This window comes from Camelus dromedarius, chromosome 2 (genome assembly GCF_036321535.1).
Source record: "Camelus dromedarius isolate mCamDro1 chromosome 2, mCamDro1.pat, whole genome shotgun sequence".
NCBI classification, from domain to species: domain Eukaryota; kingdom Metazoa; phylum Chordata; class Mammalia; order Artiodactyla; family Camelidae; genus Camelus; species Camelus dromedarius.
The window spans coordinates 42,431,322-42,457,903 of record NC_087437.1 but is presented as its reverse complement, the minus strand read 5'-3'; the positions used below and the strand labels follow the sequence as shown (position 1 = coordinate 42,457,903).

Sequence of the window (26,582 nt, the reverse complement as noted above, 5' to 3'; positions counted from 1 at the left end):
TACCATCTCATGTCCATTATCTCCATCATGATCACAAAACATGTAAATTCTCAGATCTACTATTTAATCATAACCCCCCACCCAAGCAGCTGGTTCAGCTTTTCCTAATGCCTACTGGACATTTCTGCCTCAATTTAACCTGGATTTTCTCTAAAACTGTACTGTCTTCCTCCAAAATATAAACTTTCTATTTTTGCTAAGGTAGCATTTCCTCTATTTAATACTTTGCCATCATCTCCTCTTATTCCCTTTCTATCACTCCGTTCTATCAGTATTTCCCCAGTGCTTCTTACTTTTCTTTCCAAACATCATCAACCCAGGTCTAGGGCCTTATTACCTTGTGGACAAAGCCACTATAGAGTACTTCATGGTCAGGCTATTTCTAAACTGCCTTACTTCTAATCATTCTTCAGAATTAATACAGTACAAATTACTTAATGAATTACACTGCTGCTCTAGTTTCTGAAGTTCCTTGCTGATGACAATATACAGTTCAGATATGCCAGTATGATTTCAAAGCCCTCTAATATTAGTCCCCAATTAACTGTTCTAATTTGACTATTACTGTCCCACCATAGTTCAAGCAAACTGACCTACTCACTATTCCCTAACAACTCAGTCTGTGTACTGTTATCTGTATTCTTGCTCCTCTTATCATCTCAAATCCACCTCAGCTTTCTGGGCCTACCTTAAATGGACTTTCAACTCCTTCCATGAATATTTAATGAGTACCTACTCTATACTAGGCACTGGGGATAAAGCAGAGATAACACAGACAATGCTCCTGTTCTCTTCAAGCTTACATTCTGATGAAGCAAATAAAATAAATGAGTAAACAAACCATTTCTAACATTGATAACTACTACTGAAGACAACCACCAGGTAATGGGTTGGTAGGAAAGAGTGGTGGGTCAGGGACTTGACTTTACAGAGAACCCATAAGATTTCTTTAAGACAGAGAGAGCAAGTATAAGGTTCTGTAGAAGAAAAACGTGAAGAGCAACAAAGATACTGTGGTTGACACTCAGAGAGTGTTACTGGAGGACAACGTCACATGAGGTTAGCAGTAGTTGAGGAAGAATTACATAGGAACTTGAAAGCTATGGTAATACAAAGCCACTGAATGACTTTATGCAGAGGAACATCATGAACTAATTTATATGTTTTTAGAGACCTCTCTAAGTGCCGCATGTAGAAAGGCAAAAATGAATACAGGGAGACCATTTACGGGACCATTACAATTGTCTAAGAGATTCTTTTTACAGAAAAGCCTGATTAAGGAAGAGTGGCAAAGGAATAGAGTTGGGAGTGATAGAAACAAGAGTTTTAATTTGATTATCTTAAGTTTAGGATGTGTATTAGACATGAACAAGGAGGTGTCAAGTATAAAGTTGGACAGGGAAAACCTCAAATTTGGGAGTCATCTATGTATACAGAAGCCACGGAATCATAAGAGATCGTATAGGAAGAATTCAATAGAGAAGAAATGACTCAGAAGTAACATTCCACATTTACAGCTGGAGAGAGAAGTTAGGTCAAGGAGAATGAGAAATGAAAAATAAAAAAATGTGTCCAAGAAAATGTGTCCAAGAAAGAATAACTAGCTGCTCATGTTGAATGCTGTTTTTGCATAAAAACTGTCAGTCTCCCCAGCAAGAGCAATTTCATGTAGTAGGGGCTAAAGTTCAACTGGAATAGATTGAAAGGAAAATGAAAAACAAGGAAATGAGACAATGGATCAAGGTAATTCTTTGAAGAGTACTTATGTGAAAGGGAAGAGAGAAATGGGATAACAAGTGGAGAGCGTCATGGGGTCAAGGGAAGGCTCTGATTGTTTCATAAACTAGACAACACAACGTATGTGTATGCAGAATGAAAAACAAAAATAGAGGGAAAATTGATGATCAAGGGAGAAGAGTTAATTGTAGGTGCCTTCCTGTATCAGCTGAGAAAGTAAATTCACCTTCCTCCGACTTCATTATACCGATTTTTTTTTCCATAACTCATGACATCTGTGATTCTTTTGTATCAAGAATTTGCTCTTTGAATAGCTCTACCACTTTCTAGATGTGTGACCCTAGAGAAGTTTTACTTCTCTAACCTCAGTCTAGTCATCTGTAAAATAGAGGCAATAAAACCTATCTTACAAATACACAAAATATGTAAACACTTAGCATATAGCAAGCAATCATTAAATGGAAACATTTTCATGTGCCTTTTCTCCTCAGCTAGAACAAAGGTGATTAAAAACAGTCTTATATTCACTGCAGTAGGGATTTATCAATATTCTAATGCATATTCCATTCCATTAAATTCTAAAGATCAATTTTTTAAAATGTGAATTACCTCCATAATTAATGCTAGATTCTGGCGTGTTGGAGATATCTAGAAGTGACCCTATAGAAAGGGAATGTTCAGCTGACGGGCGCTTACGGGGAGGAAAAGGTGATATGTCTGTATCTCTTGAAAGTTGAGCAAGTGTCTCTTTTAAACGACGTCTTTTGCGATTGCTGTTTGGGGTATTTAGAGAAAGCAGTGACACTGATTTCTTTAGCTCAGGTGTATTAGCCTGCAATCAAAAGCACAAAAGCTCAATTTAACTTCCGTGGTTCTTTACTGAGACAGGGACAAAAGAAAAATATATTTATAAGTCTAACAAAATCTGAATTTTGCACAGTAATTTTACAACTATATATTCTTCCAGGTAATTCAGAAGCTTCATAAAATATAACAGACAAAAGACCATTGTAACTGTCTAACCCCAAACACCTAATTATTTTTCTCCATAGCACTTTTACCATTACATATTCATCTATAAGCTTGTTTACTGTCTACTCCCCATTAGGCCATAAACTCTAGGAGGGCAGGGACCATTAATATTTTGTTCACTATATCCGTGGCATTTAGCACTATGCCTGGACATAATGCTCTCCAGTACTGTTCAAACACCACTTGATTTTAAGAGCACCCTCCTGAACTCTAAGGCATATTTTTAAAATTTTATGTTAAGAACTTTACATTGAGGATGAAAGAGTCCAAAGAGTACACAACAGAGTACATATTAAGACTTTATAAAACACAGTAAATCCACACCTCACCTTCAGTGTTCCATTCAAAATTATTAAATCCCAAACTGAAGTAAATCTTCCCTTAAAGACAGCTGCTTCTATACTTTGATGTCACATTTTGGTTAATGATACCACTCTTCACCAAGATCCAGCATGAAGGCTCGATTTTCCTTGTTTATATTCCTTCTACTACAATCATTTTTTGCAATGACACCCCCCCTTAATATTCTTCAATGGCTTCCAAAACTTACAGGATAAATCCAAATTCTTCTAACATATTAGAAGATTGATTCTGCCTACCTAGTCAGCTTTATCTATTGGCCTTCTTTCCCATACTCTTTTCTAAAGCCATACTAAACTACTTGCAATTTTAGTGTACTTTCAACCTTTCATGCCCTCTCTCACTTGCTCTTTAACTTGAATGCCTTTACCAGGTTAGCCTAGGAAGTTGGCTCAACTTCCACATTTATTTGCTCTTTCCAATTCTGCCTGAGTCCCTCATAGTGAAACTAAGTTACAACACATACATTACTTAGTTATAGCACATTTCACCCTGCACTGTTAACTGTTTGCATATCTCTCTTTCCTATAAGGTCCTAAGTGTTTGAAGACGGAGATGTAATTATTCTTAATGGTTTCACCAAGAATTAGCACAGAATGACATACATTAGATTAAAATAATATTCAATACATTAAATCTCTATAGACTAAGACTATTACTCAGTATCCAAGTGTTTAATTATTCTGAACCTCCTAAACATGACATAAAAGATGATCCATATGCTATTTAAACTATGTTCTTTTGGGACAGAAAGTGTCATCTTTATACAAGTAAGTTCACAAAACAAGTGACTAAGAGACAAAAAGCATACCTTTTCATATAAATACATAGTTTCTCCAGCTCGGGCATCCATTTGAATGCTTCCCCAGAACCACTAGAGGAAAGAAAAGAATATTTCAATTAAAAATTTACCTCATCAGAAAAACAATTAGTAATATTTTTTTAAAAAACAATCTCATTCTAGAATTACTCGCCTCTTGCTTGACAACATAAAGCTTCTTCAAAGGTTCAAATGGAAGTTCTTTTACTATACTCTCTTCAACTATAAGATGAGTGCATCTTTCATCTCCAACTGGTAAATGCTTACCTCCTAAAGAGGAATGAACAGAAGCATAAGTAAGCCCAACTATTTATCTCCAGGCTCAAATTTTTAAAGAGGCATATTCAGCAGGAAGTAATCAAGCAGGAGTGGGGAACAAAATATATATAACCTTTAAATTATGCTAAATTCTACCTTGCATTTCAGTCATTTCTTCCATATTGGTTTTCTCTTCATCTGAAAATCCCAAGAAACTTAAAATACAATCTTGAAACGGAGGAACTTTAAATTCATTTCTAAAGTCATCAACTGATGCACAGAAATCCCTAAAAACAAAATACATTCTTCTAAAACCAGCTTGACTTAAATTCAATAATTTAGATGTATCAATTTACAAATCTACAGTAATTCTCAAGGTTTTAGCATAATCCATTTACTGCAAATATTTTGCATTTGGTCCTGATATACTCATAAAAACTTCAGTTAAAAAAAATTGATGTGTCCTCAGTCATCGCATAAGTAACTTCTGACAAAGTTTAATCATGGGTAATCCTTATAAAACCCAAATCCCTGCTCTGTACATGAAACTTTATATATATTCAAGGGATTCTATAGTTTCATGAAATGTTAAGTAGTAATGAAATACAACAGCAAGGAATTATGAGATTGGAATGCAATTAATACTTAAAATGTAACCAAACATAAAATAAGAAAAAATATAGCACAACCCAAACATCCAGACGCATTACGCTGTTACCTAATAATTTTAGAATGTTTTTAATAATCAAAATTATTTCACAAAGTCCAACAATACCATAAGTGTCTTTCTATTTTCAGTTTTTTTTAATTTTTTTATATAACTTTGCTCTTGCTAGACTTTATCCCCTAAGCTAAACAAAGACTGGATTAATTTTTTATATATTATCTATGAATTTTGAGCACATGGGTTTATCTTTATAACACATAACATAAATACGATTAATTTACATAATTAACGACTGAATTTCTAAACACTTACTGTTCATTCCGCCTTTCCCAAGCTTTATAAATCCACTCTGGCTTCATAATTGGAGTACCCAAGCTCACAGCTATCTAAAAATATAAACATGAATCACGATAAATTTTTACCTTAAATAAATGCATCCATGGACATTAGAAGCAATTATACATACTTTTTTCCCCACAGTCTTAGATTATTATTCATCTGCTTTATAACAAAATATAAAGAACAATTAACAGAAAAAGAATGGTCTTTCCATCATACAATCTGGGTTAAAATAACTTTGAAGTAAGTTTGATGATGCCCAAACCATTTCACTTTTTTTTTTTAATAAACGCATCTCTGAAGCTGATTAAGTTCATTGTTCTCATATTCTATTTCTCTTTGCGTTTACCTCCTTGGAAGTACTAACCCCTAAGACAGGACTAAGAGAAAACATAATTAAATCACTAAAACCTTAGATATGAATTTTAAGTATATTTTCCAGGAATTCAACATTATCCAAAAATTACCATTTGCTACATAAGGACACTGATGGAGGGTGGGAACAAAGTGATAAACTCTTCCTAATATACTCAAGTGTAATTTTAAACTAAAATTTTAATCGTGATGAAAAGTACTTTCTCCTGTTCTTCGATAATTTTCACAAGTTAAATCCTAGAACTATTTTATAAGATCATAGTTCTCTTTTTATAAAGACCACTTATATAGGAGAAATATCTGCTCTCATCACCTTCTGACCCCCTTATTCACCAATGCTCATACAGTAATCTTTGCTAATATTATTCATCTGCCTAAAATGCTATCCACCTACCAGCCTCCACAATCTTACTCATCTTTCAATACCTAACTCAAGTTCCAGTGCCTCCTAAGGGACCACACTCCTATGGTTTAAAATTTTTATTACATGTACATACAGCAAAAATTGAATTTCTGATCCTCAATAAACTGCAGAATAGATAGGTAAGAGTACTATTATTAAATCCATACCCCAGTAATGCTATATTGAAATAACACAAAAATACCAAAGTTTACATACTCTGAATTTTTCTCCTTGTGTACAATTTGCCACCAAATGTGTAACTTTTGAATTAAAGTCTTTTCGAATAACTCCACCCATGTGATGAACCAATGTCACCAATCTGACCTCAAAAGAAAAAAGTAAACAACAGTGACTTTATGACTAACTTGAACAAAATTTTAAACTATGCTTACAATTCATTTAGCATTTACTGAATACTTTCTATTTATAAGGTACTTACAAGAATTTTATAAAAATATAAACTTTATGCCAAAAAAAATTAAATATTCATTTCATTTACTGGCACAGAGAGATATGCCAGAAAAGATGATCACACAAAACTAAGTTAACAACTGGCTTTCATATGGCCTAAATATATTACTTTTTTAATACCAGGTTACATCACACCAAGATTCTTCCCACAAAATTACAAAAATACTCCATTAGCTCCAACATAAAAAATTTTATTGATTAAAGAAAGAAGTTTCTATGAAATTCTCTAGAGCACTGAGAATGCTTTAAGGCTGGGCCTGTATAATAAAAAACTGCGATGTATAAACAAAACCTTCAAATAACATGGCTGATATGATACTTAACAAAAAGACAGTTTAAACAGACTAGATAATCATGAAATAATTCTAATTCACATACCAGCCATCCTAGACAAAACATTTGTCTCTTTACAAGGTTCTTCAGAGTGTTTCTTCACAAAATTTAAGACCTGGTATATTCATAGTTATTTCTCCTTCAATATTTTTAAAATAAAACCATGATATAACTACCCAAAAAAAAAAGCTAATGTAAATTTATTTTGCTAGGAAAAAATATTCTTTGAATAGAATATTTTAAAATACTTACTAGTTCTTCTTTCTTCCTGAATCCAGTAAAACATAGTACTAGATTCATCATGCTTGCACAATAGAGTGGTCGACATGCAAATGGCAAAGGCTGAAGGACACAACAATTTTAAACCTATGAGATCTTTTTATAGTAAAAACAGAACACATCTTTCTCAAGCTAAACATATTTGCCCCTCTTGCCAACTTTCCCAATCCAAAGATATACTTGCATCTTTCAAAATGCAACAAAAAAAAGTGAAAAACCAGTTTCACAATAAAAAATTTCCCATGACTCCCAAATCGTATTTGATACACACAACCTAAACACACTTCACTATTGGCAAATAAAACATACTTATATCCAAACCTTTAGTCCCAGAATGTACTTAGACACATATAAAGTATTGTCTATAAGGAAAGACTTCCATACATTATTGTAAATGCTTAAAATTAAAAGAGATCAAAGATATTTTCTAATAAATACGAATAATACATATACGGAACCAAATAAGATTCCAATTTGTGAGCTAAAAAAATGGAGATAGTAAATAATTTTACAAATGATTTTATCTGTCTACACATATATGAAAGAGAATTGTTAAAAAATATAGTAGATATATATTTAACTCCAACTATTATGCAAGAATATTCTTTTTCATAATTTTGGCCTATAAAAAGTTTATTTGGTTTTTGAAAGCAACACTTCTGAATCAGAACAGAAAATTAAAGATTATCATGTGCTCATTACTAGTATCTATAACAAAAGAAGCACAACAATCCAAGCAATTTTAAGTTAATAAAGCAAGCTTAAGAATGTCAAAACAAAGTAATGAAACCAAAGAATAGGGATTAACTCTACTACAACTCTTACACTGAAATGCTATTTAAAAACAAAAAGCTGAAATAATTTCTCTAATTTTAAATTATGCAGTAACTGATAAAAGTGGAATTGTGATATCTGCTGTGTGGAAGAAAATTAAAGTTTATGTATGTACACTCTCAATAGTTAACAGGATTTTTCTGCATAAAAATTCATTACAAATTTAACCTTGAAAAGTCATAATAAGCATATCTTCTTTCTTACCTCTCCTTTCTGGGCACAGTTTAATACTACTGGTGGTCCAATAACTCTACAATCAGTCTTGTATAACTCATTAAAGACAGAATCCTCGAAGTCCATGACTATGAATACATTTTCAAATTCTGGAGAATCCAAACTTTTAAATTCTTCAATTGATTCCATCTTTACAAATGGCACTTTAATTTCCTTGTTTTTTTTCATAGTTATAAGAAATAAAATTTACATTATAAAATTATGTATCTCTCTAAATAAGACCTAAAAATCAATTCAGTATCAACATTCTCATTTTTATATTTGTAGAAACTTAAGTTTTAAATCATACAATGAGCACTGTACTTAATAGTGAAGCCATATTTCTTTACTTATTTGTTTTCATATAAATGTATCTCCAACCACATCAAGATCTTAAATTCGGAAGATGATTATTTTAAAGACATAAGTTTTGACATGACTTGGTAGTCATTATAAATCATCTAGTATGCATATAAAGTAAGAATGATGAATTGTTTAAGTACACCAATTTTAATAGACTACATTAGAAAGATAACCAGAATGTACTTTGGCTTTTTATTCTGACCAAGAAAATGATGCCATACATATGGTTCTTCCTACACAAATTATCTTCAGAAAAATAGAAAAAATACTATGGCATGTAACATCCACAAAAAGGATGGAGTTAATCATTTCACTAGATATGAGGGAAATAAGAGAAAGATACAAAATATGTAGGCAGATGCAGCATGGCAAACAGGATATAAAAAGGCAAGTTACTGTTTAACACTTTGTACTGTCCATATACAAAACAGAATGAAGATATTTAAATATTTATGACTCTTGCATAAAAAGAAAAGAACAATTTAAAAGAAAAGTCAAATAGGTCAGTAAATTATTTGGGTTTTATCTACTAGGCTAATGTGGAGGGCTGAATTGTGTATCCCCAAAATTCACGTTGAAGTCGTTAACGTCCCTGTACCTCAGAATGTGACTACATTTGGAGATAGGGCCTCTCAAGAGGTAAAGTTAAATGAGGTCACATGGGCAGACCCTAATCCAATCTGACTGGTGTCCTTTTAAGAGCAGAAAATTTGGATACACAGAAGAGCACCAGAGACATGCATGCACAGAAGATGGGTCATGTGAAGATACAGCAAGAAGGTGGCAGACATCTCCAAGTCAGTGAAGGAAGCCTCAAGAGAAGTTTAACAGGCTGACACCTTGGTCTTGGACTTTAGCCTCCAGGAAAGTGAGAAAATATATTTCTGTTGTTAAGCCAGTCAGTCCGTAGTATTTTCTTATGGCAGCCCTCTCACAAGCTAATAAAGCTGATATAGAGAATTAGATATATTTTATATGCTGACAAATTCTCTCATGACTCAATTATTGTGATTTGTAATTCTGAAAATAAAGCAAGAATTTAGAATAAATATATTGAGAAAAAAGAAACTAAAGAGTTTCAAGAAAAGTACCAGATCTCCCTAAACACATAGAATGTCACTTAAATTTAACAATGCCAAATTACTTTACAAGGATTTCATTACTTATAATATATTACAGTTTGGGGTTTCAGAAACACCCAGATTTTAAAAATAAATATAAAATAGTTTCTATTGATCTAGTTTCAAAGTGCTCAAAGTATACCTTGTACATAATTTAGGTCCAATCACCACAAGTGGAATATATGAATAAATCAAAGGAAGTGCAGCATGCCACATGCAATGAAATGCTTGACCTACCATATTAACAATACTTTTTATTAATTTTTCATCCGATTTTCCAGGACAACTTTCTTTTATCTTTATAACAGGGACTTCCATTATTTTAATAGTCTGTGGAAAAGAGACTTAGGTGTGAGATTAAGAACACTATAAAATTATTTACACACTGATGGAAGAAAAATAGCCTTTTTAAAGAAAAACTCAAAACTAAAACTCCATACCTTTAAGGCTTTTATAAGTTCTTCCTGTTTTCCAGCTTCTTGAACCAATATCACTCTTGTTTCAACCTGAGGCATTTCTTCTATTAAAATTAAAAATGTTAAATAAAACATTTTTATTAGTCACGAACACCAAAATCAGCAGTTCTTAACCCCTTTTCTGGCTATATCTGGAATGTTTTCCATCTTTGAGATATAACATTCCCTGAAATTAAAATGACTTAATTCCAAGCTTATTTTTAAAATTTGACCATGTATCATTTTAGAAGAGAAAATGCACTGTAGCAAAGTATACAAGCATCAGCACTCCTCCTAACCAAAGAAAGCATTCACCATCTTGCGTAGTCACCCTCCTCAACAGGTCATGGAACTTTAGGAAAGATCCATTTCCACAGTAGGAAGGGAAGAAGTAGCTCTTCACCCGACCAGTCATAACTGAACATATTCTAGCTAGCAGTGTCGCAGCTGGATGGCCCTCACATACAGAAAAGCAATATCCAACAACAAGATACCTTCCCCTCTAAAGCTGGGAAGCATTTATCCAAACAATAATAAAAAATCTAGTGTAAAGAGTTTCTGTTAACAAATGTTTACTCAGTACCTGTACTCTAGCTGAACAGTATTACAGTTAAATCATAAGAAAGTCACTAATCAGAAAGTTTAGGATTAAAATAGTGACTTGGTATTTTAAAGCAGATAACATGTTTACCTTCAACATAGGAAGTAGATCCAATAAATAAGTCTTCCTTAGAAGTTTCAGTAACTTTAGAATCAAAAACGGAAGAGTCCGCCAAGCTTGTCCTCCCAGCAGTGGATGTTAATACACTGTTATCAGCCATTGTTCGTACTCCTCTATGATGGCTGAGAAAATAAAATGTGAATAAAGACATATGAAACCAACATAGTCGTTGGGCAAAAACAAGCATTATACCTAGAATTTATCAAAAGTATCATTACCCATTTTTCTTAATCCCGAACTTAATTCAACTTCTCTGAGGTAATTAAGTAAGGTAATTAAGTCACACAACTTCTCTGAGCCTCAGCTTCCTCTTCTGTAAAGATACTATACTTGACTCATAGGGATATAGTAAAAATAATGCTTTATTGAAAGTACCCAGAATATTACCTAACACTCAAAAACTACTCAAAAGGTACTCTAAATACTATTTACCTCCCTCCTCCACATCTTTGCCCTCAATCAACCTACTTCTCTTCCTATATTCATTTATAATACCTCCATCACCCCTCCCCCAAATAACCCCAGTCAAAAACTGGATCCATCCTCTTTCCTTTACCTCATTTGCTGTCCCAAAATTCCTATCAATCCCTCAAGCATCTCTGTATCTCTGGGTCCTGGCCCACTTTCGTATGGCCAATGCCACAGTGGCCCCTTGGTCAAATACAACAGTTCCAAATAAGTTTCGCTAACACCAGTTTCTTCAGAGATCACTCTCCACATAATTTTCAGGGTATGGTTCTAAAAACAAACGTGACCATATTATTTCCCTGCTTAGAACTTCCACAACCACTGCTCCCTATACAATCAAGTTCAAGTTTACCATCCAGTCTACACGCTGGTCCTAACATACCTATTTAGCTTCATCTTCTATAATTCCCCCAGTCCACATATACTGTATGCACCAGCCAGAATGCATTTCTCAGGATTTTTCAAACACAGATCACAATTTACTCCGCATGTACTTGCATTCAATAGTGCTTAATTCTCCACCTAGTGTATCTTTCATCTGACCCATCACTCTCGATTTATCCTCTGTGGATTTCTCCAAACCTCTCAAGTATATCTGGACTGTTCCCTTATCTGTATTTTCATATTACTTTTCAAATGTTTCTCCTCTAAAAGATTTCATGAGACAATGAACAAGTGTCAATATGACTCTGGACTATGAAAGAAAATCGTGTTTGTTTTTAAATTTCCAGGACTTAAGAGTTGAAAAGCTAAACAAGCAAGGAATAAAGAAAAAGTTGAATAGATTTTTATCAGTTCAAACTGGGGTTTTCATGTAAGATTATCTTGAAATAAATTTTCAGAATATTGGGCAAATATAAAGAAGAAGCCCCACCTTAACTGGAGGTACATGCCTGATCTAATTTACCCTTTCCTACTTTTTCAGATTAAAAAAATATACAAGTAACTTCCATCAGGTTTCTAGCAAAGTAATAGTTTAAGTATAATCAGCATCATTTCTGCATGGTGATACCAAATAGTGTGAAGATGTACAAACTAAAAATAACAGACCTAAGCCTAATTATTAGGTGCACAAAGTCAAGAAACTGAGCTTCCTGTCTCAGTTCTGCACTTAGTAGGTTAAGTCTCAGTTTCCACATCAGTAAAAGAGATAATGGCACAACTCAGATCCTACTGTGATGAAAACTGAATAGATGATATCTTAAAATGAGTGACAATGATTAATTCTCATATAATATTCACAATGTGGACATTTCTTACTCTCTTACCATACATCCATGTCAATCATTATTCTAAGGCTCTCCAAGGGAGTGCTCCAATAGTTGTCAATAAAAGCCTTCATTTAGAAGCAATAATAAATAATATCAGCGCCCCCCTCCCCCTTTTTCTTTTTGCTGTTTACTTCACTTACACTGAACTGTTTACAGCCAAAAAGAAAGGCTCTAAACTGGCTTTCACTCAAAGTCCCTTTAAAAAAATGTTAAAAAAGAAAATTAAGGGATGAATTAACCTGCTTTAAGGAATAGAGGAGGAGGGAGACTTCAATAAATAAAAATATCATATGAGGTTGCATTTTTCACCTATGCCTGTATTTAAAGACCATCAAAACAGGTAAGTGATTAAAAATTAAAATTGTCTCTGATGATACTGTATATGGTCAATTTATTGTCAAAACAGCTTTAAAATTTAACACAAAAAGAGCTGCATGGTAAACTAATGACATAACAATCTGACTACAAACTGAAATACACTAACCACTTTTTCACATTCATGTATTCTGCACTTTTAAAATAAACACAGTAGGATCAGTGTTCACAAATCCATACAGATCATTTCTCATTTGAGAACATACTCAAGGACTTCTGACTAAATACACTAAAACACATACTTCTTTTCATCACAAAGGTAAATTCTACTATTTAAACAAATATTCACTTTAAGTTTCCTTTTGCTTATTTTTTTAAGCAATCATCTTTCAGGGTGGAGGAGCTAAATGCCATTCTGAATATGCTGGTGTTACTGACAGTAACATTAGTATTACCATTATATAACACTGCGATTAATAAATAACTTATTTAACGCTTAATACGTGGCATTGTTCTAAAACTTTAGACATTGTTCTGAACCTTTTACTTTTATTTACTTATCTTTGCAACAATCCTAAGAAGCAAGTAGTAGTAGTAGATCATTTTACAGCTAAAGTCTAGAGCAGAGAGATTAACACCCCCCAAGCCATACTGTTTGTGGCAAAACAAGGCTTCAAACCCAGGCTGATTCCAAAGGCTGCACCTTTAATCACTAAGACGTACAAATTTGTACGCGGGATGGGGTGCCGGAAGGGGCTGGCTTTTTTTTTTTTTTTTTTACGTAAATACCAAAAACTGAACTTCTCACAGAGAAGACGGCAAGAAGAATCCAAGAGTGAAACCACTAAGTAATCTGAGATAAACCACCAAGGGCCGCAGCCGCCGGCCGCCACTGCAGCATGCCAAGACCCCCCCCGCCCCTTCCCAAAAACTACCCCCTTGGCCCAGAAACTTTCGGGAAAAAATATCCAACCCGGTGGGTGGCGACGATGCACTGCAACCTGGTGGACTTCGGGCCCCGACTCCGCGTCCCGGCCCCGCTGCTGGGATGGCGGCGGGGCGGTTCCCTGAGCCGGGAAGCCGGGGCTGGGCGCTCGGGAATTCGCGATCACCGGGGCGGGGCCGTGGTACCCACGCAGAGCGGCCCACTGCTCCGAAGATGCCGGCCCGCTCCCACCTCCGCCACCCACACCTATGCCCACTGAGCCCTCACCCCTCTCAAAAGACGCCCTGGAAGTTCCACCTTTTCAAGCACCGGTCTTCCTCACCGTTACCGCCATTCCTTGCCCGCGGCGGCCACGGCCAATTCAAAAACTGAGTCGCTCTCTCTAAAAGCCATGCCGATTGGCGCGTGATGTCAACCTCCTTCCCATAGGCTGGAGTCTCCAGAGGGGCGGTGATTGGCCGCTGCTCTCCGCCCACCTCCCCGTAGGCGCCGACTGATTGGTTGTGCGTGTGTTTCAAATAAACCCAACGGTTCCGACGTCGGAACGTCACGAGTTTGTAGAGAAGTGCCCGGATGTGGCCAGAAGGTGGCGATAGTGGCCCCTGGCCGCTTCTGGGAGTAGCAGGTGTATGTGTGGCTACAGCTTGTTTACTCGGTAAACATCCCGTTTCCTGAGGGACGTTTGAGTGGATTCTCCGTCCCCTCAAGTTTTTGTTTTTTCTTTATGCACCACCAAATCATTTAAACTTTATCAGTCCCTTGATAGATGACTTATTCGCCATTGTTTCCTGTGAGCTGCAAGGTTTTTCTGCCTGTATGCTTTCTGCTTCAGAAATTTTAAGTTCGGTTAAAAGGTTTGCGGCCTAGCAGAGGTTGCCTTGGGCGTGGCAGGGCCAAGACACGGGAACTCGGGACTTTCCAGGTGTACCTCAGGTCAGCAGCTGCTTGTTTAAATCCTGATGTATGTACGGCACCGTGCTCTGGTCTAGGGAATTAAACGGGTGACTAGAATAAATTCTTAGTGTTTCTCCGACTTTTTTAAAAAAAAAAATATAAGCTTGCACTTGAACAAATGTAAAAAGATGTCATGAGATTCTAGAATCTCCTGGAGCCAAGGTAAATTGCTTCCTGCTGCCCTCTCTGCATCCCCCACCCTGAGATCTTTTGCTGCTTTCCTCTGAAGACTAGCCAAGAATTTACCGTTTTTCCTGTAATTACTGTAGTGAAAATTTTTTATTTTCTTTGTTTTCTAAATGTGATGCCCAGTAACACAATCTCTTCAAAACACTCCTCCCGAAGGTGAATTTTGCATAGTCCCCTACCTAATCGCTGATTTAAATGAAGGAAGAAAGGAGAATTCGTTGCTGGAAACTCATAGTTCAATAAGAGGAGGAAAACTTGTATTTTGCAATGGAACACTTCTGAAGGTCTCAAAGAGATCATCAGGATTTAGAATTTTTCTTAATTTTGCCAGGCCACCTTAGAAAGCCTGAAAAGTTTGTAATGCATTCCACAAAATCAGTGAAATAGTGTGGTAATTATCGGTTTCCTGGTTCATAACTGAAGAACATTTACAGTATGCCCTTAATTTAAATGCCATGATAACTGTTAGAGCAAAGAAAAGAAAAACAGTAATTGAAATTTCACTTTGGAATGTGGTTGCATGTTTAAACTAGGGTGTGCCCAACATTCCAAAAAGTCTCATTACTGAAATTATATTAAGTTAGTGAAGGAAACAAAGTATTTCCTCTCTGCATTGCTTCCTGTTAGGCTTTGAACCCAATCTCATGATTGCCTATATGGTATTGCTACACAAATCATATGCTAGCCTAATGAAAGCTATACCTGATTCCTTTTAAGGGATATGTAGCAGTTTGACTAGCAAATAAACAGGCAATATAGTCATGTTACATTTCCTAATCATACAACCTCCTTTTCCATTTCCTAGCCCTGTAACCTCAAGTACTTTAACTTCTTTGTGCCTCAGTTTATCTTTTTATAAAAGGGCATGATGGTAGTTACCCCATAGTGTTGGTGTGAGGATTAGAAGTTAATATATGTAATTAAAACATATTCTGGCATATAATAAGCACTCAGTACATGTTAGCTGTTAGTATTATTACTGTGTTTACTAGCACTGTGGCTGCTGCTACCATTACCACTACTGTTGCCCTACTTGAGGCCCTTGTGATTGCCTAATGGGACTGATGGTTCTCTGCACTGCCTCCTCATCCCTGACCACAGGAGCAATAGCACTTGTATGTCTGTTCCCTTTGCCCCACCCTACCCCAGACACAAATCTTGTCCCTCACCAGGCCAGACTGGATACAGCAAAGACCTCCGTTGCATTCACCAAACCCAATCTCACTTTCCTCTTTTTAGGGAAAGTCTGCTGTGCTCAAGCTGTCTCCTTTAGTCTGGAAGAAATGGCACTCTTGCTGCTGCCCTTGGCCAGGATTCTGTCCCCATCCAAGGCAAGTCCCAGCCAAAATTCCTTATGTTAATTGTTAGCCTCTTCCTTCAGGTTTCTTCACTGGGAATGTAGTTATTGAATTCATATGTCAAGGGGACAAAACTGTATAAAGTAAAGGATAAAAAGATAGAACAAAATGAGAAGCTCCTTGAAAGAATAAACTATTTAAAAATTATTATGTGTCATCCACAACTCCTAAGATGCTGAATGAACAGGTTTCAGACAAAAAATACTAAAGGAATTGAACTGAATTTAAGTATTTAGTATACTAAACTGTGTGACGTATTTTCCTCGAGCAATAAGATAATTTCTCAGGTGGGGGAAGTGAAATGTGGAAGATAGAACTACTGAGATTCTTCCTTTGGAGAATCCGCTTCCCCACCTCCACCTCTGAATTGAGGGACACACTGGACCATCTTTCCTCACTCCCGTCTTACACTTGTTCCCCATCTGGTTTATTCCCTCCTCTTTATTTATAGTTCCCTTCTTTCATTTCCTCCTCCCCTCCTTCATCTATGTCTTCTTTTTTCATCTGTACTCCTTCAGGGTAGCAGAGAATGGGGAGTTAGGAAAGTTAGTTTGGGGTTCTGGAATATCTTTCTCCACCCTGTACCCACCCACATTAATGTGCACACTGCCCATGCAGTCACTCTTCAAATCAGAGTGAACGAGATTTCTCACACCTTTGTAGTTTATTCTCATCTACTAATAAGAACTAGTATATCTGGAAAAAATATTATTTGTTGCAATAAATGGACAACATTTGTTGTAGTGGGCTTTTTATAACCTCAGGTTGTGATGAAATATATTATAATTTCTAGATTTTATTTTTAAATATGAAATGTTATGCTATCAACTAGTAATAATATCTACTTTATTATAAATTTAAATATTTTATCATAGGATTAAATGTTTTACTGTAACTAAATGTTAACACTGTAAAATCACATAGAGCTTGTGTAATTGTTTTTCTCCTCTGTCACTATCCTTACTCCCTCAAAGCATTTATGAAGTACATATCTATAAATAAAGCCAAACCAGGTACAGTTGCAAAGATTCAGTCCCTCTAAGAATTTATCACTTAAGATTTTTATTTCAAAATTTTTAATGAGTATTCATGGAATTCTGTCCTTTCTTGGAATTATTAACATTTTCCAATTAAAATGTCATATTTCCAAGTGGGTTATAATACAGCATCTTCTATATTCCTGCCTGTGAAACAAGCTTTAGAAATTATAATCACTGTGAGCCAGAAGCAGCTATTTTACACACCTCAATAGTCAGTAATTAGGATATGAATCATTGTTCTATTCATTTGAATCATTAGGCTATAAATTACTTGGCACAGATTTGCAAAACTATGCATATTTACCACTTTAAGTTTCACTTGGACAAATACAATTAGCTTTCCTTGATGGAGCAAGAGGTTTCCAAACATGATGAGGCCATTTTTCAAATTATGTAATTTGATTAGTAAAATTTTAGGTGTGGGGAAAAAAACCTTAGCTCATTAGTCTTATTCTTTATTTTACAAATGAATTTTACTAAAGCCTACCACATAGAACTTATTACATTCCTTTACCAAGGGCAGGCAACTACTTAGAGGCAAAACCAAGATCATAAGTTTTATTTCCATTAATCTATTTTGTCTTTTTATTAAAGATACTAATATTTATATTTTATATTATACTTATAAAAGTATCAGTATCTTTATTCATATTGCTTGCATTTTTTTACTTTTAAAGACAGTAAGATGCTTTCAGTTCCATACAAACCTTCTTGGTCTTGTTCACCAGTGTATCTATGTTCAGCATCAAGCAACACTTCCTGGCACATAGTATGTTCTCAAAAGTTGTTGCATGAATAGCATTGTAATTGATCTTCAAGAATCCATGTTGCCTTCTTCTAATTCATTCTCCAGTCTGCATTCAGAGTGACATTATGCAAACTCATCATGTCACTACATCCTTAAAACACTTAATCCTACTAGGCCTGCATGGCCTAACCTCTACTTCATTTCCAGCTTCATCTTACACCATGTTCCCATTCCTTCTCTTGAGCTCTATACCTGTCTTCCTTCTCAAGGATTTTGGCACCTGCTCTTCTCTCTACCAATTCCTGTGATGCCCCTTCCTTCAACCTCCAGTAGGCAACTTCTACTGATTCTTCAGCATTTGCTCACTTACCACTCCTCAGAAGGTCTTTCCTAACTACTCACACTATCAGAATTCCCAGTGTACAGCCCCCAGCACCATAAGTCTCTCTTCCGTGGTACTTGTCAAAGATGTGATTATTGGATTAATGTCTGTCTCCTCCACTAGCTAAGCTCCTTGAAAGGGAAAAAATGCCTTTTTGTTCACCATTTATCCATAGTGCCTAGCACATAGAAGGCACTCAATTAAATATTTGTTGAAATAACAAGTAAATGAATCAATGATTGAATGAACTTGTTTTTATTATAGTATCAGTGATGCGTTTTCCAAACATATTAAAAAAGGTTTCTATTATTTTTGCTTTTATCAAACCCATTATTTATTGCAACTTTCAGGAAAAATTTAGTGACATTTTTTAAATTAATAAATTTACATCAAAGATAAAATAATTTACATCTTGAATTGACAATTGAGCAAATAACACAAGAATTGAATTTTTTTTATCACACCTAGTCCAGCTGTGAGTGGAAGAGTTAATGCTAATCGTACTAAACTGATCAGTTAAAACTTGCCAGTATTTATGAACATAGGTAATTGTCCATATCAAAAATTGTTTGTTTTTTTTTTAGTGGAGGTACTGGGGAATGAACTCAGGACCTTGCGCATGCTAAGTGAACACTCTATCACTGAGCTATACCCATCCTGCAAAAATTCAGTTTTCTTACAGCCTACACTTTCATACATTATACACTGATACTCATAAATTGCCTCTTCCACACTATCAAATGACTTGTAAACATCCAGTGTATCCCAAAGTGATTCTGTCTTCCAGTTTAGTTTTGACAGCAACTCCATCTTTATGGAGTATTTACTATGACAACAATTAGAATTCTTTGATTGTACTTAGCAATGTTTTGTTGGTGCTGTTCAAATGAATGGGAAAATGGAATTGCTAATGCAGTTGAAATAAAAATAGAACCCAGGACATTTGGCATAAGCAGATTAACTGTGGGTTTAATGATGAAGGAAAAAAATCACATGTGAAAAATGGTAGAAATGCATTGGGGTGATAGTTTAAAGGTGAGAGGTAGTATTGTAAATGATATGCAAGTGCATAATGCAACTATATGTAAATCCTTTACATACGAAAAAATTAACATTAAAGAAATATACAAAATGTTCTTAGTGTATGTGGGGAGTTGCATTTGGGAAGATTATTTCTCCCTCTCCTTTCCTTTTTTTTTTTTTTTTTTTGGTACTTTTCAAATTTTCTGAGTGTTTTAGTGAACATTTGTTATTTTCCTGGCTGTTGAACATTTAACCACTCCTTCCTAATAATGGTCTGATTTTCCTTTTGAAGAATCCCTCATTGAATATGGTTTTAGTGGGAGGTAATTCTTGTCTGTTAGCATAGATCTGAGTAGGGCCACATCCTCTTTTCATAATTAAAGCTCAGCCAATTATGTGCTCTTTCAGAGGACTGTGAATTTTTAGCGTGTGCTAAAGATATTGAAAGGGTTAAAGATCATATACATTCTAATAGCATCAACATTGTGCAGACCAGATTCTCTGGGTCCAAACATCTTTGCTGGTGTTTCCACTGCCTACACCTCTGGAGCTTTCTAGCTCCTGCCCATTTCCCAAGTCTGATCCACATACTGATCCTGTAAATTTGCAAAATAAATTAAACTCTTTTTTCCTTCAAGATAGAATTGGTTTCTATTGCTTGTGACCAAGAATACCAAGATGTGTTGCTTTTATAAATCCAAATCTTGTTGGTTCTACCTTCAAAATATGTCCATAATTAGACTAGTTCTTATCCTTCTATTACCCTTTTCTAGGCTACCATCCTCTCTCACCTGAATTATAGCAATAGCCTCCTGACTCATCTCCCGAATTTTACCTTTAAATCTTCACTGTCTATTCTCAATAAAGCATCTGGAGTCTTCCTGTTAAAACATTAAGTCAGATCATGTCACTCTACTCAAAGTCCTTTACTGTCTTCCCATTTTTTCATGCTGAAGCCACAATAGTCTTCATGGCCCCACACAGTCCTTACTAATATCATCTCCTATTCCTCCACACTTTTACTGACCTCTAGCCACACTGGCTTCTTTGCTGCCTCTCAAAGACATGAGGCATACTCCTAACTTAGGCTGTTTTCTCTGCTTTTATGTCCTTCCCTCATATGTGCATGACTTACCACCTCTTCTCCTTCAATTCTTGCTTAGATTCACCTTCTCAATCAGCCTAGGTAGCTACCCCTTCCAAAATCACAGCCCCTTCCTCAAGCATTTCTGGTCCTCTTTGCCCTACTCTTTTTATTTCATAGCCATTATCGACTGCAAATATATATTTATTTGTTATATTATTGTTTATTGTCTGTCTCTCCATACTATAATGTGAGCTACATGAAGGCAGGGAGTTTGTATATTCTGTTCCCTAGAATATTTCCAGTGACCAGGTCAGTACCTGCCACATGATAGGTACTCAGAAATTTTTTGAAAAGAAGAATAAATGAAAGAAAAAAGAATGAAAAGAAGGAAGAAAGGAGACAAATATTTCTAAATATTACCTATGTAATATAATGAAAATTTAGTTCATAGTTTATCCACTGTTTTCAAGCTTTTAAAATATTTCTTTAAATGAAATATCACAGTGAACTCTAGTACATAAAACAGATAAATGCCAAGCTGAATTAATTTCCAAAAGAAGCCATGATTTGCCTTCATAGAGACTACAGAAATTTTAATTCTTGTGGAACACAGAATTTGAAAACCACTGAATTCGAAGGAACAAATCATTCATTTATAAAACAAGAAAATGAGATATACTCCTAATAGATATTCACACCCATCTATGAAGCCATGCAAAAAAAACTTTTCAAATTTGAATCTAATTAATCTCTAGATCTGATTTTTTTGGAAATACAAAGAACAGAGAAACATGATAAATTACAGCACAAGTATATAATCAGCAAGATCTAGACTTGCAGAAACTCTACACAAAAATCTTGTTTCTTCAACAAATAACTGCAAGGGGAAAATGAGCAATAAAGGGGTAATCAATAGATTAGGTTTAAGAGACATGTAACCAAACACAAGATATAGATTTTATTTGGATCATGATTAAAAACATAATTAAATCTGGAAGATTTGAACAGACACATTACGAAAGAATATAAACGAGTAGTAATGACCAATACATACATGAAAAAATGTTCAATGTCATTAGTCATCAGGGATATGCAAATTAACAACAAAATGAGATAACTGTATACACTCACAAGAATGGCTAAAATTAAAAAGATTGAGAACTCCAAATGTTGGTGAGGATGTGAGAGAATCAGAACCCTCATCATTGGTGGATGTAAAAAACTACAACCTCTTTGGGAAAATATTTGACAGTTTCCTATAAAACCAAGTATACACCTACCCTATGACATTAATACTCCAGAAAAATCTATATATCTGACCACAAAAATAGCTTGTGTAAGAATCTTTGTAGCACCTTTATTCATAATACCCCAAATCTGGAAACAGCCCAGATGTCCATCAGAGAATATAAACTGTGGTATATTCATACAAAGGAATATTATTCAGCAAGAAAAAAGGGATGACTCACTGATTTCCACAACGATGCAGATGATTCCCAAAAACATTATGCTGAGCGGAAAAAAGCCTCAGACAAACGAGTAAGGTTATTTATATAAGGTTCAACAGTAGTCAAATAATGGGAAGAAAATCAAAACAGCGTTGTCTGTTAGGAAATGGAGATAGGGAATACATGGGAAGGGGCATGATGGCAATGATAATACTCTGTATTTTGATAGCAGTTTGCATTACAGATGTATGCATTGGCCAAAACACAATATATACTTTAGATTTGTGCGTTTTATTGTTTGGAAAGTTTACGTCAAAAGGAAAAGTAAACAAAGATTGTACTCCAGTTAATGTTGTACATGTTGAATTATTTAAGGGAAATTGTACTGATGTCTGTTATTTACTTTGAAATGTGTTTAAAAAAATAGATGAATTGATGGGTAGTTAGAGAGAGAGATATATGATAAAACTAGAAATAGTAAAAACATTATTGGTATCATCTAGGTGGTCTGTAAATAGGTGTTCACTGTAAAATTATTTCAACTTTGCTGTATGTAAATTTTCATAATAAACTGTTAGGGGAAAGATTCAATAAAAATTTATTTAAAATATGAGAATATCATAGAAATGTGAATGCAAACTGGGTATTTGATGATATTGAGGAATTGTATTTATTTTTGAGTGTGATAATGGTATTGTAGTTATAAGCTTTAAAGAGATCTTATCTTTTAGAGATACATTCCAAAATAAGAAAAGAAGACTTTTCAGACCTTTGAAAGTTTTTCTTTGGTTGTTCCCAAAATTTATACTTTTTTATTCATGTAAATTGACCTATAGACTCCCCAGTTTTCTTCTTTTTTCCTGTGGTTGTGGTATATTGACTGTGAATACAATACCTTTACTAAATCCTGGGGCAGAAGTAGAGCAAAAGAGTGATGTTAGTGCAGGAATTCAGAACTTACAGGATATGAGCTCAAAGGCACTGGGACCCAGGAGAAGTTTTAAACCTGTGGTGACTAAGCTACTGAAATTCTAGCAAGCATTAGGGGCCAAGTAAATAGTGTGTAAGATGCTAAAGACCAGAGAACCACAGACAGGGAAAAATTTCCATATTTTGGACAATAGAGGTGAATCAGAGGAAACCTAAAATTCAGGCAATTGTGTAATTTCAGAAGTTCTTAACCTTTGCCCTATGGTGAATATAATGTGTATCCTATGAAGTAGTGTGATTTTTGTGAGAATTGTGTAAAATAATTTTAGTGTTTAGAATAGTGACACATAGAAAGCACTCAGTCAGTGCTAGCTATTACTATTATTACGTATTTGACAAATATTTATTAAGTTCTTGTTATACACTAGGCACTGCTAGGCATTGAGGATAAAGTTATGGAACAAAATGGTGCAGACTTTGCCATCATAGAGCTCAGAGTTTAGTGAGATCTATCTAGACAATCCCCATTCCACCATACTGCTTTCCTTTTTATACACCTAGAGTTCACAAGTCCATATAGCATTCTAACCATTCATAATAGAGAGTTAATTTTACATTAATATGTATAAAAGTAGAAAAATGTTTCCCTAATGCATACTAACATGACAGTTGTGATGCTTGATATAGTCACAGATATGAAAAAAAAAAGAACTAATGCTTTCTCTCTCATTATTTTTACCTTCTCTTTCACACATAGTTGAACTTATTTTATAGAGGCTATTAAAATATTAGGCTATTTTCTCCTTCATTAAGCATAATTTCTTTTAATTTTTTATTAACATTTTGCATGCTCCTCTTTTTGAAGATTAAATGGAACTGTAATGTATATCATAGAGTTGAGATGTTTATCAATATTTTCAAATTACATTATTTCATTTTCCTAATGAAAATCCTTTTTTGTTTGTTTTCTTTACTTTTTTTATAAATAGGACTGACCAATGAATTGATATATATTAAATCGCTGCTCCTGAGAAAACCAATGTAAAATTAAAAGGTAATATCTTTTCATATAGTAGATACCTCTAGACAGAACTTCTGTATTGTTTAATTTTTTAAATTATAAACATGGATTACTTTCATAATTTAAAACTTGGGAAAATAAATCAGCCCTAATTGTGCCATTTTCCATATTAAACCTTTGACTTCCTGTTAACAATAGCATATCCAAGCACTTTGCCATGAACATTCAAGGTCTTTTACCAACTACCCCCCAAGCAGAAAGTAAAAATATGTTTTCATGCTATGAAAATAAGGACCATAATTTAAAAGAACCATTTTCTGGAAACTTCTGGAATACCTTAAGGTTGAAACCACAATTCGTATATTTATCTGAAGTTTTAATAATATCTAATTAGATATTAAATCATTACTCATAAACTTTACAAGTAGTAGTGTTAATCTTAAAACAAAACAAAGCTTGAGTTTCCAGTCTATTAGCCTATTCCATTATTTTGTTAGAATTGTAATGAATATATTTACTATATTACTATCTTAGGTTCCTAAGAAAAATCAAATATGTGTTTGACTATCACAAGATTATCATAGCAAAAAAAGTTTTTAGTAAAACAGACTTTGTACTGTCTTAAGCAAGGTCTGGCTTGATTTCTTGAATATACTTTAGAATTCCTCAAGACAGAAAAGTTTTCCTGTTGGTTCCTCCTCTTGAACCAGGAGATGGGGATTTAAGCATAGGCTTTGTTTCCTAGGCCATAGAAATGAAGGGCTATTTACCATCTCTGGCGTACCACATTACTGGGCTTTACCTCCACCTGCTTCACTTGGTGGTCCTTTTCTGTATCTCCTCTCAAATGTGGACACATTCTGCCAGGAAGCAGGGATCCCACGGTGGTTTTCCTTTCCCATGAGTCACAAATAGCTCAGGCTGAGTCAAAGTACACTGGGCTCCACTGTATCTGTAAATAACATGAATCTACTTCACAATCTTGGGTCCAAAAAATCATCATTTTCTTTACTGTTCTAAATTATATATGCCTGTATAAGCTTGCTACTTATCAGGATTAATTTAATCCATCTTGTTTAGCTGATTTTATAGGAGAATGCAAATAAGGCAGGGGGTCTCCACCCCTCTCTAGGATCATGAACCATCTCGGTCATCGTATACAGTCCAGAACATTTGTGGGAAAGGAAGTCCGTTTTGATTACCTGGTCTGGTCTTCAGTCCTTTTTGATTACCTCTGAGGTGTTAATTATTGATGCCAGCATAAACTATTTACAGGCAGCCACGTCTACTCCTTTTATCCCATGCTTGAACAAGAGTATTTGTTATTCCCCAAATCATGACAGTTGGTGTCAGTCCCCAGGCATCCCCAGGCTGCCCTAACTCAGCAGCTGCCTCGATTCTTCCTTCTCCTGGAGTGGGTCTGGGATTCATCCCTCTCAGAGCTGCCTCCACCATGCTTCAGGAAAAATGCCCTGAAAGTCAGACCAGAGTCCATCTTCACCTCAGGGACCTGGTCTCTATCTTCTCTCTCTCCTTCTTCTCGCCAGTATTCTGAAACACAAAATGGCCTACTTCCTTAAGGGCAAAGGGGGAGTGCTGAAGGGATCTTCAGTGTCATGGAGCTTTTCATGGAAAGGAACCCTCCCTCTTATATGTACTTTGTTTAATGCTAATTTACTAATTATTTAAACATGAGTTATTATGAGATACTAAATCAAAACAAATTAAATTTAAACATTGATTATTTACTTAATGAAACATTGAAACATATAATCAACATTTCATATTAGTTAAAAATCATGTCTGGTATATCAGGTCTTCTTAAATAATATGTACATACTTATAGAACTAAAAAGCACAAATTATATTGATTATAAAACACTACTTTTCTACTTCAAGCAGTTAAAAATATTAATACTACGGATTAAAATTTATGCTTTTCATTATTTCTATACTACTCTCATCACTATTTCTCATTACTCTTAGGAGTTGCCTTGCTAAAGTAACAGAAATATTCATTACCTTGAGGGTTATAGTTCCAAATTAAGAAGTAGAAAATACCAATGTAGGGTGGCCAAGGTTAGAGTTTCTGGATTGTCAGCATGTTGGGCCTGGTTGTATCTTTCAAATCTTAGCTGCCAATCTGCAGGCTGTACTTACTGCTCATAATTATTTTTGTAGCAAAGACTCTAATGTGAAATTTCAGATAAGGTATTTTGGGCAGAGCAGAGTCAGAGTCAATAAAAACAGCAGGGGATAAAACATGGATATTAGAACTGGAGGATATCTTATATCAGTCTCTGCTCACTTCATTTTTTTTAAATGGGGAAAAAGAGAAAGAAAAGATGCTGATGGCAAGGAGATAAGACAACCTTTTTAATAGTTCAGGAATCATGATTCTAGGGTCCTGAACAAGGATGATGGCAATAAAAAAGAAGGCAAATATCAAAGGCAGGGTAAACAGAATTGAAGTCTTGCTGATAACTGATTAGATGTAAAAGAATAATACAAAGTTAAGTTGAAGTGCAAGTTTCTATGATAGGTAACATGCTATGGGGAGTTGATTTTATAACAAAGGTATAGTATATTTACATCAGAGCTTGACTTGTTTCTCAAAGCAG

At 34.9% G+C, this 26,582-nt stretch overlaps 1 protein-coding gene across 4 annotated transcripts in view; it reads right to left on the bottom strand.

Moving 5' to 3' along the window:
* The window catches only part of ECT2 (epithelial cell transforming 2), a 53,770-nt gene extending 39,589 nt beyond the window's left edge, over positions 1-14,181 (bottom strand). Inside the window, exons 1-12 of one of the 4 annotated variants that reach the window (XM_010976278.3) lie at positions 14,049-14,181; positions 10,752-10,903; positions 10,046-10,125; positions 9,843-9,935; positions 8,113-8,295; positions 7,048-7,137; positions 6,208-6,315; positions 5,187-5,260; positions 4,364-4,494; positions 4,104-4,219; positions 3,941-4,003; positions 2,347-2,569 (exon numbers count right to left, since the gene is read on the bottom strand). In XM_010976278.3, the coding sequence (XP_010974580.1) occupies positions 2,347-2,569; positions 3,941-4,003; positions 4,104-4,219; positions 4,364-4,494; positions 5,187-5,260; positions 6,208-6,315; positions 7,048-7,137; positions 8,113-8,295; positions 9,843-9,935; positions 10,046-10,125; positions 10,752-10,881 (1,291 nt within the window). In that variant the 5' untranslated portion in view covers positions 10,882-10,903; positions 14,049-14,181. Of the gene's footprint in view, positions 1-2,346; positions 2,570-3,940; positions 4,004-4,103; positions 4,220-4,363; positions 4,495-5,186; positions 5,261-6,207; positions 6,316-7,047; positions 7,138-8,112; positions 8,296-9,842; positions 9,936-10,045; positions 10,126-10,751; positions 10,904-13,808; positions 13,887-14,048 lie in introns of those variants that run through there. The other 3 variants (XM_064492849.1, XM_064492851.1, XM_031451275.2) reach the window with 3 other exon arrangements.
* Positions 14,182-26,582: the final 12,401 nt, after the last annotated feature.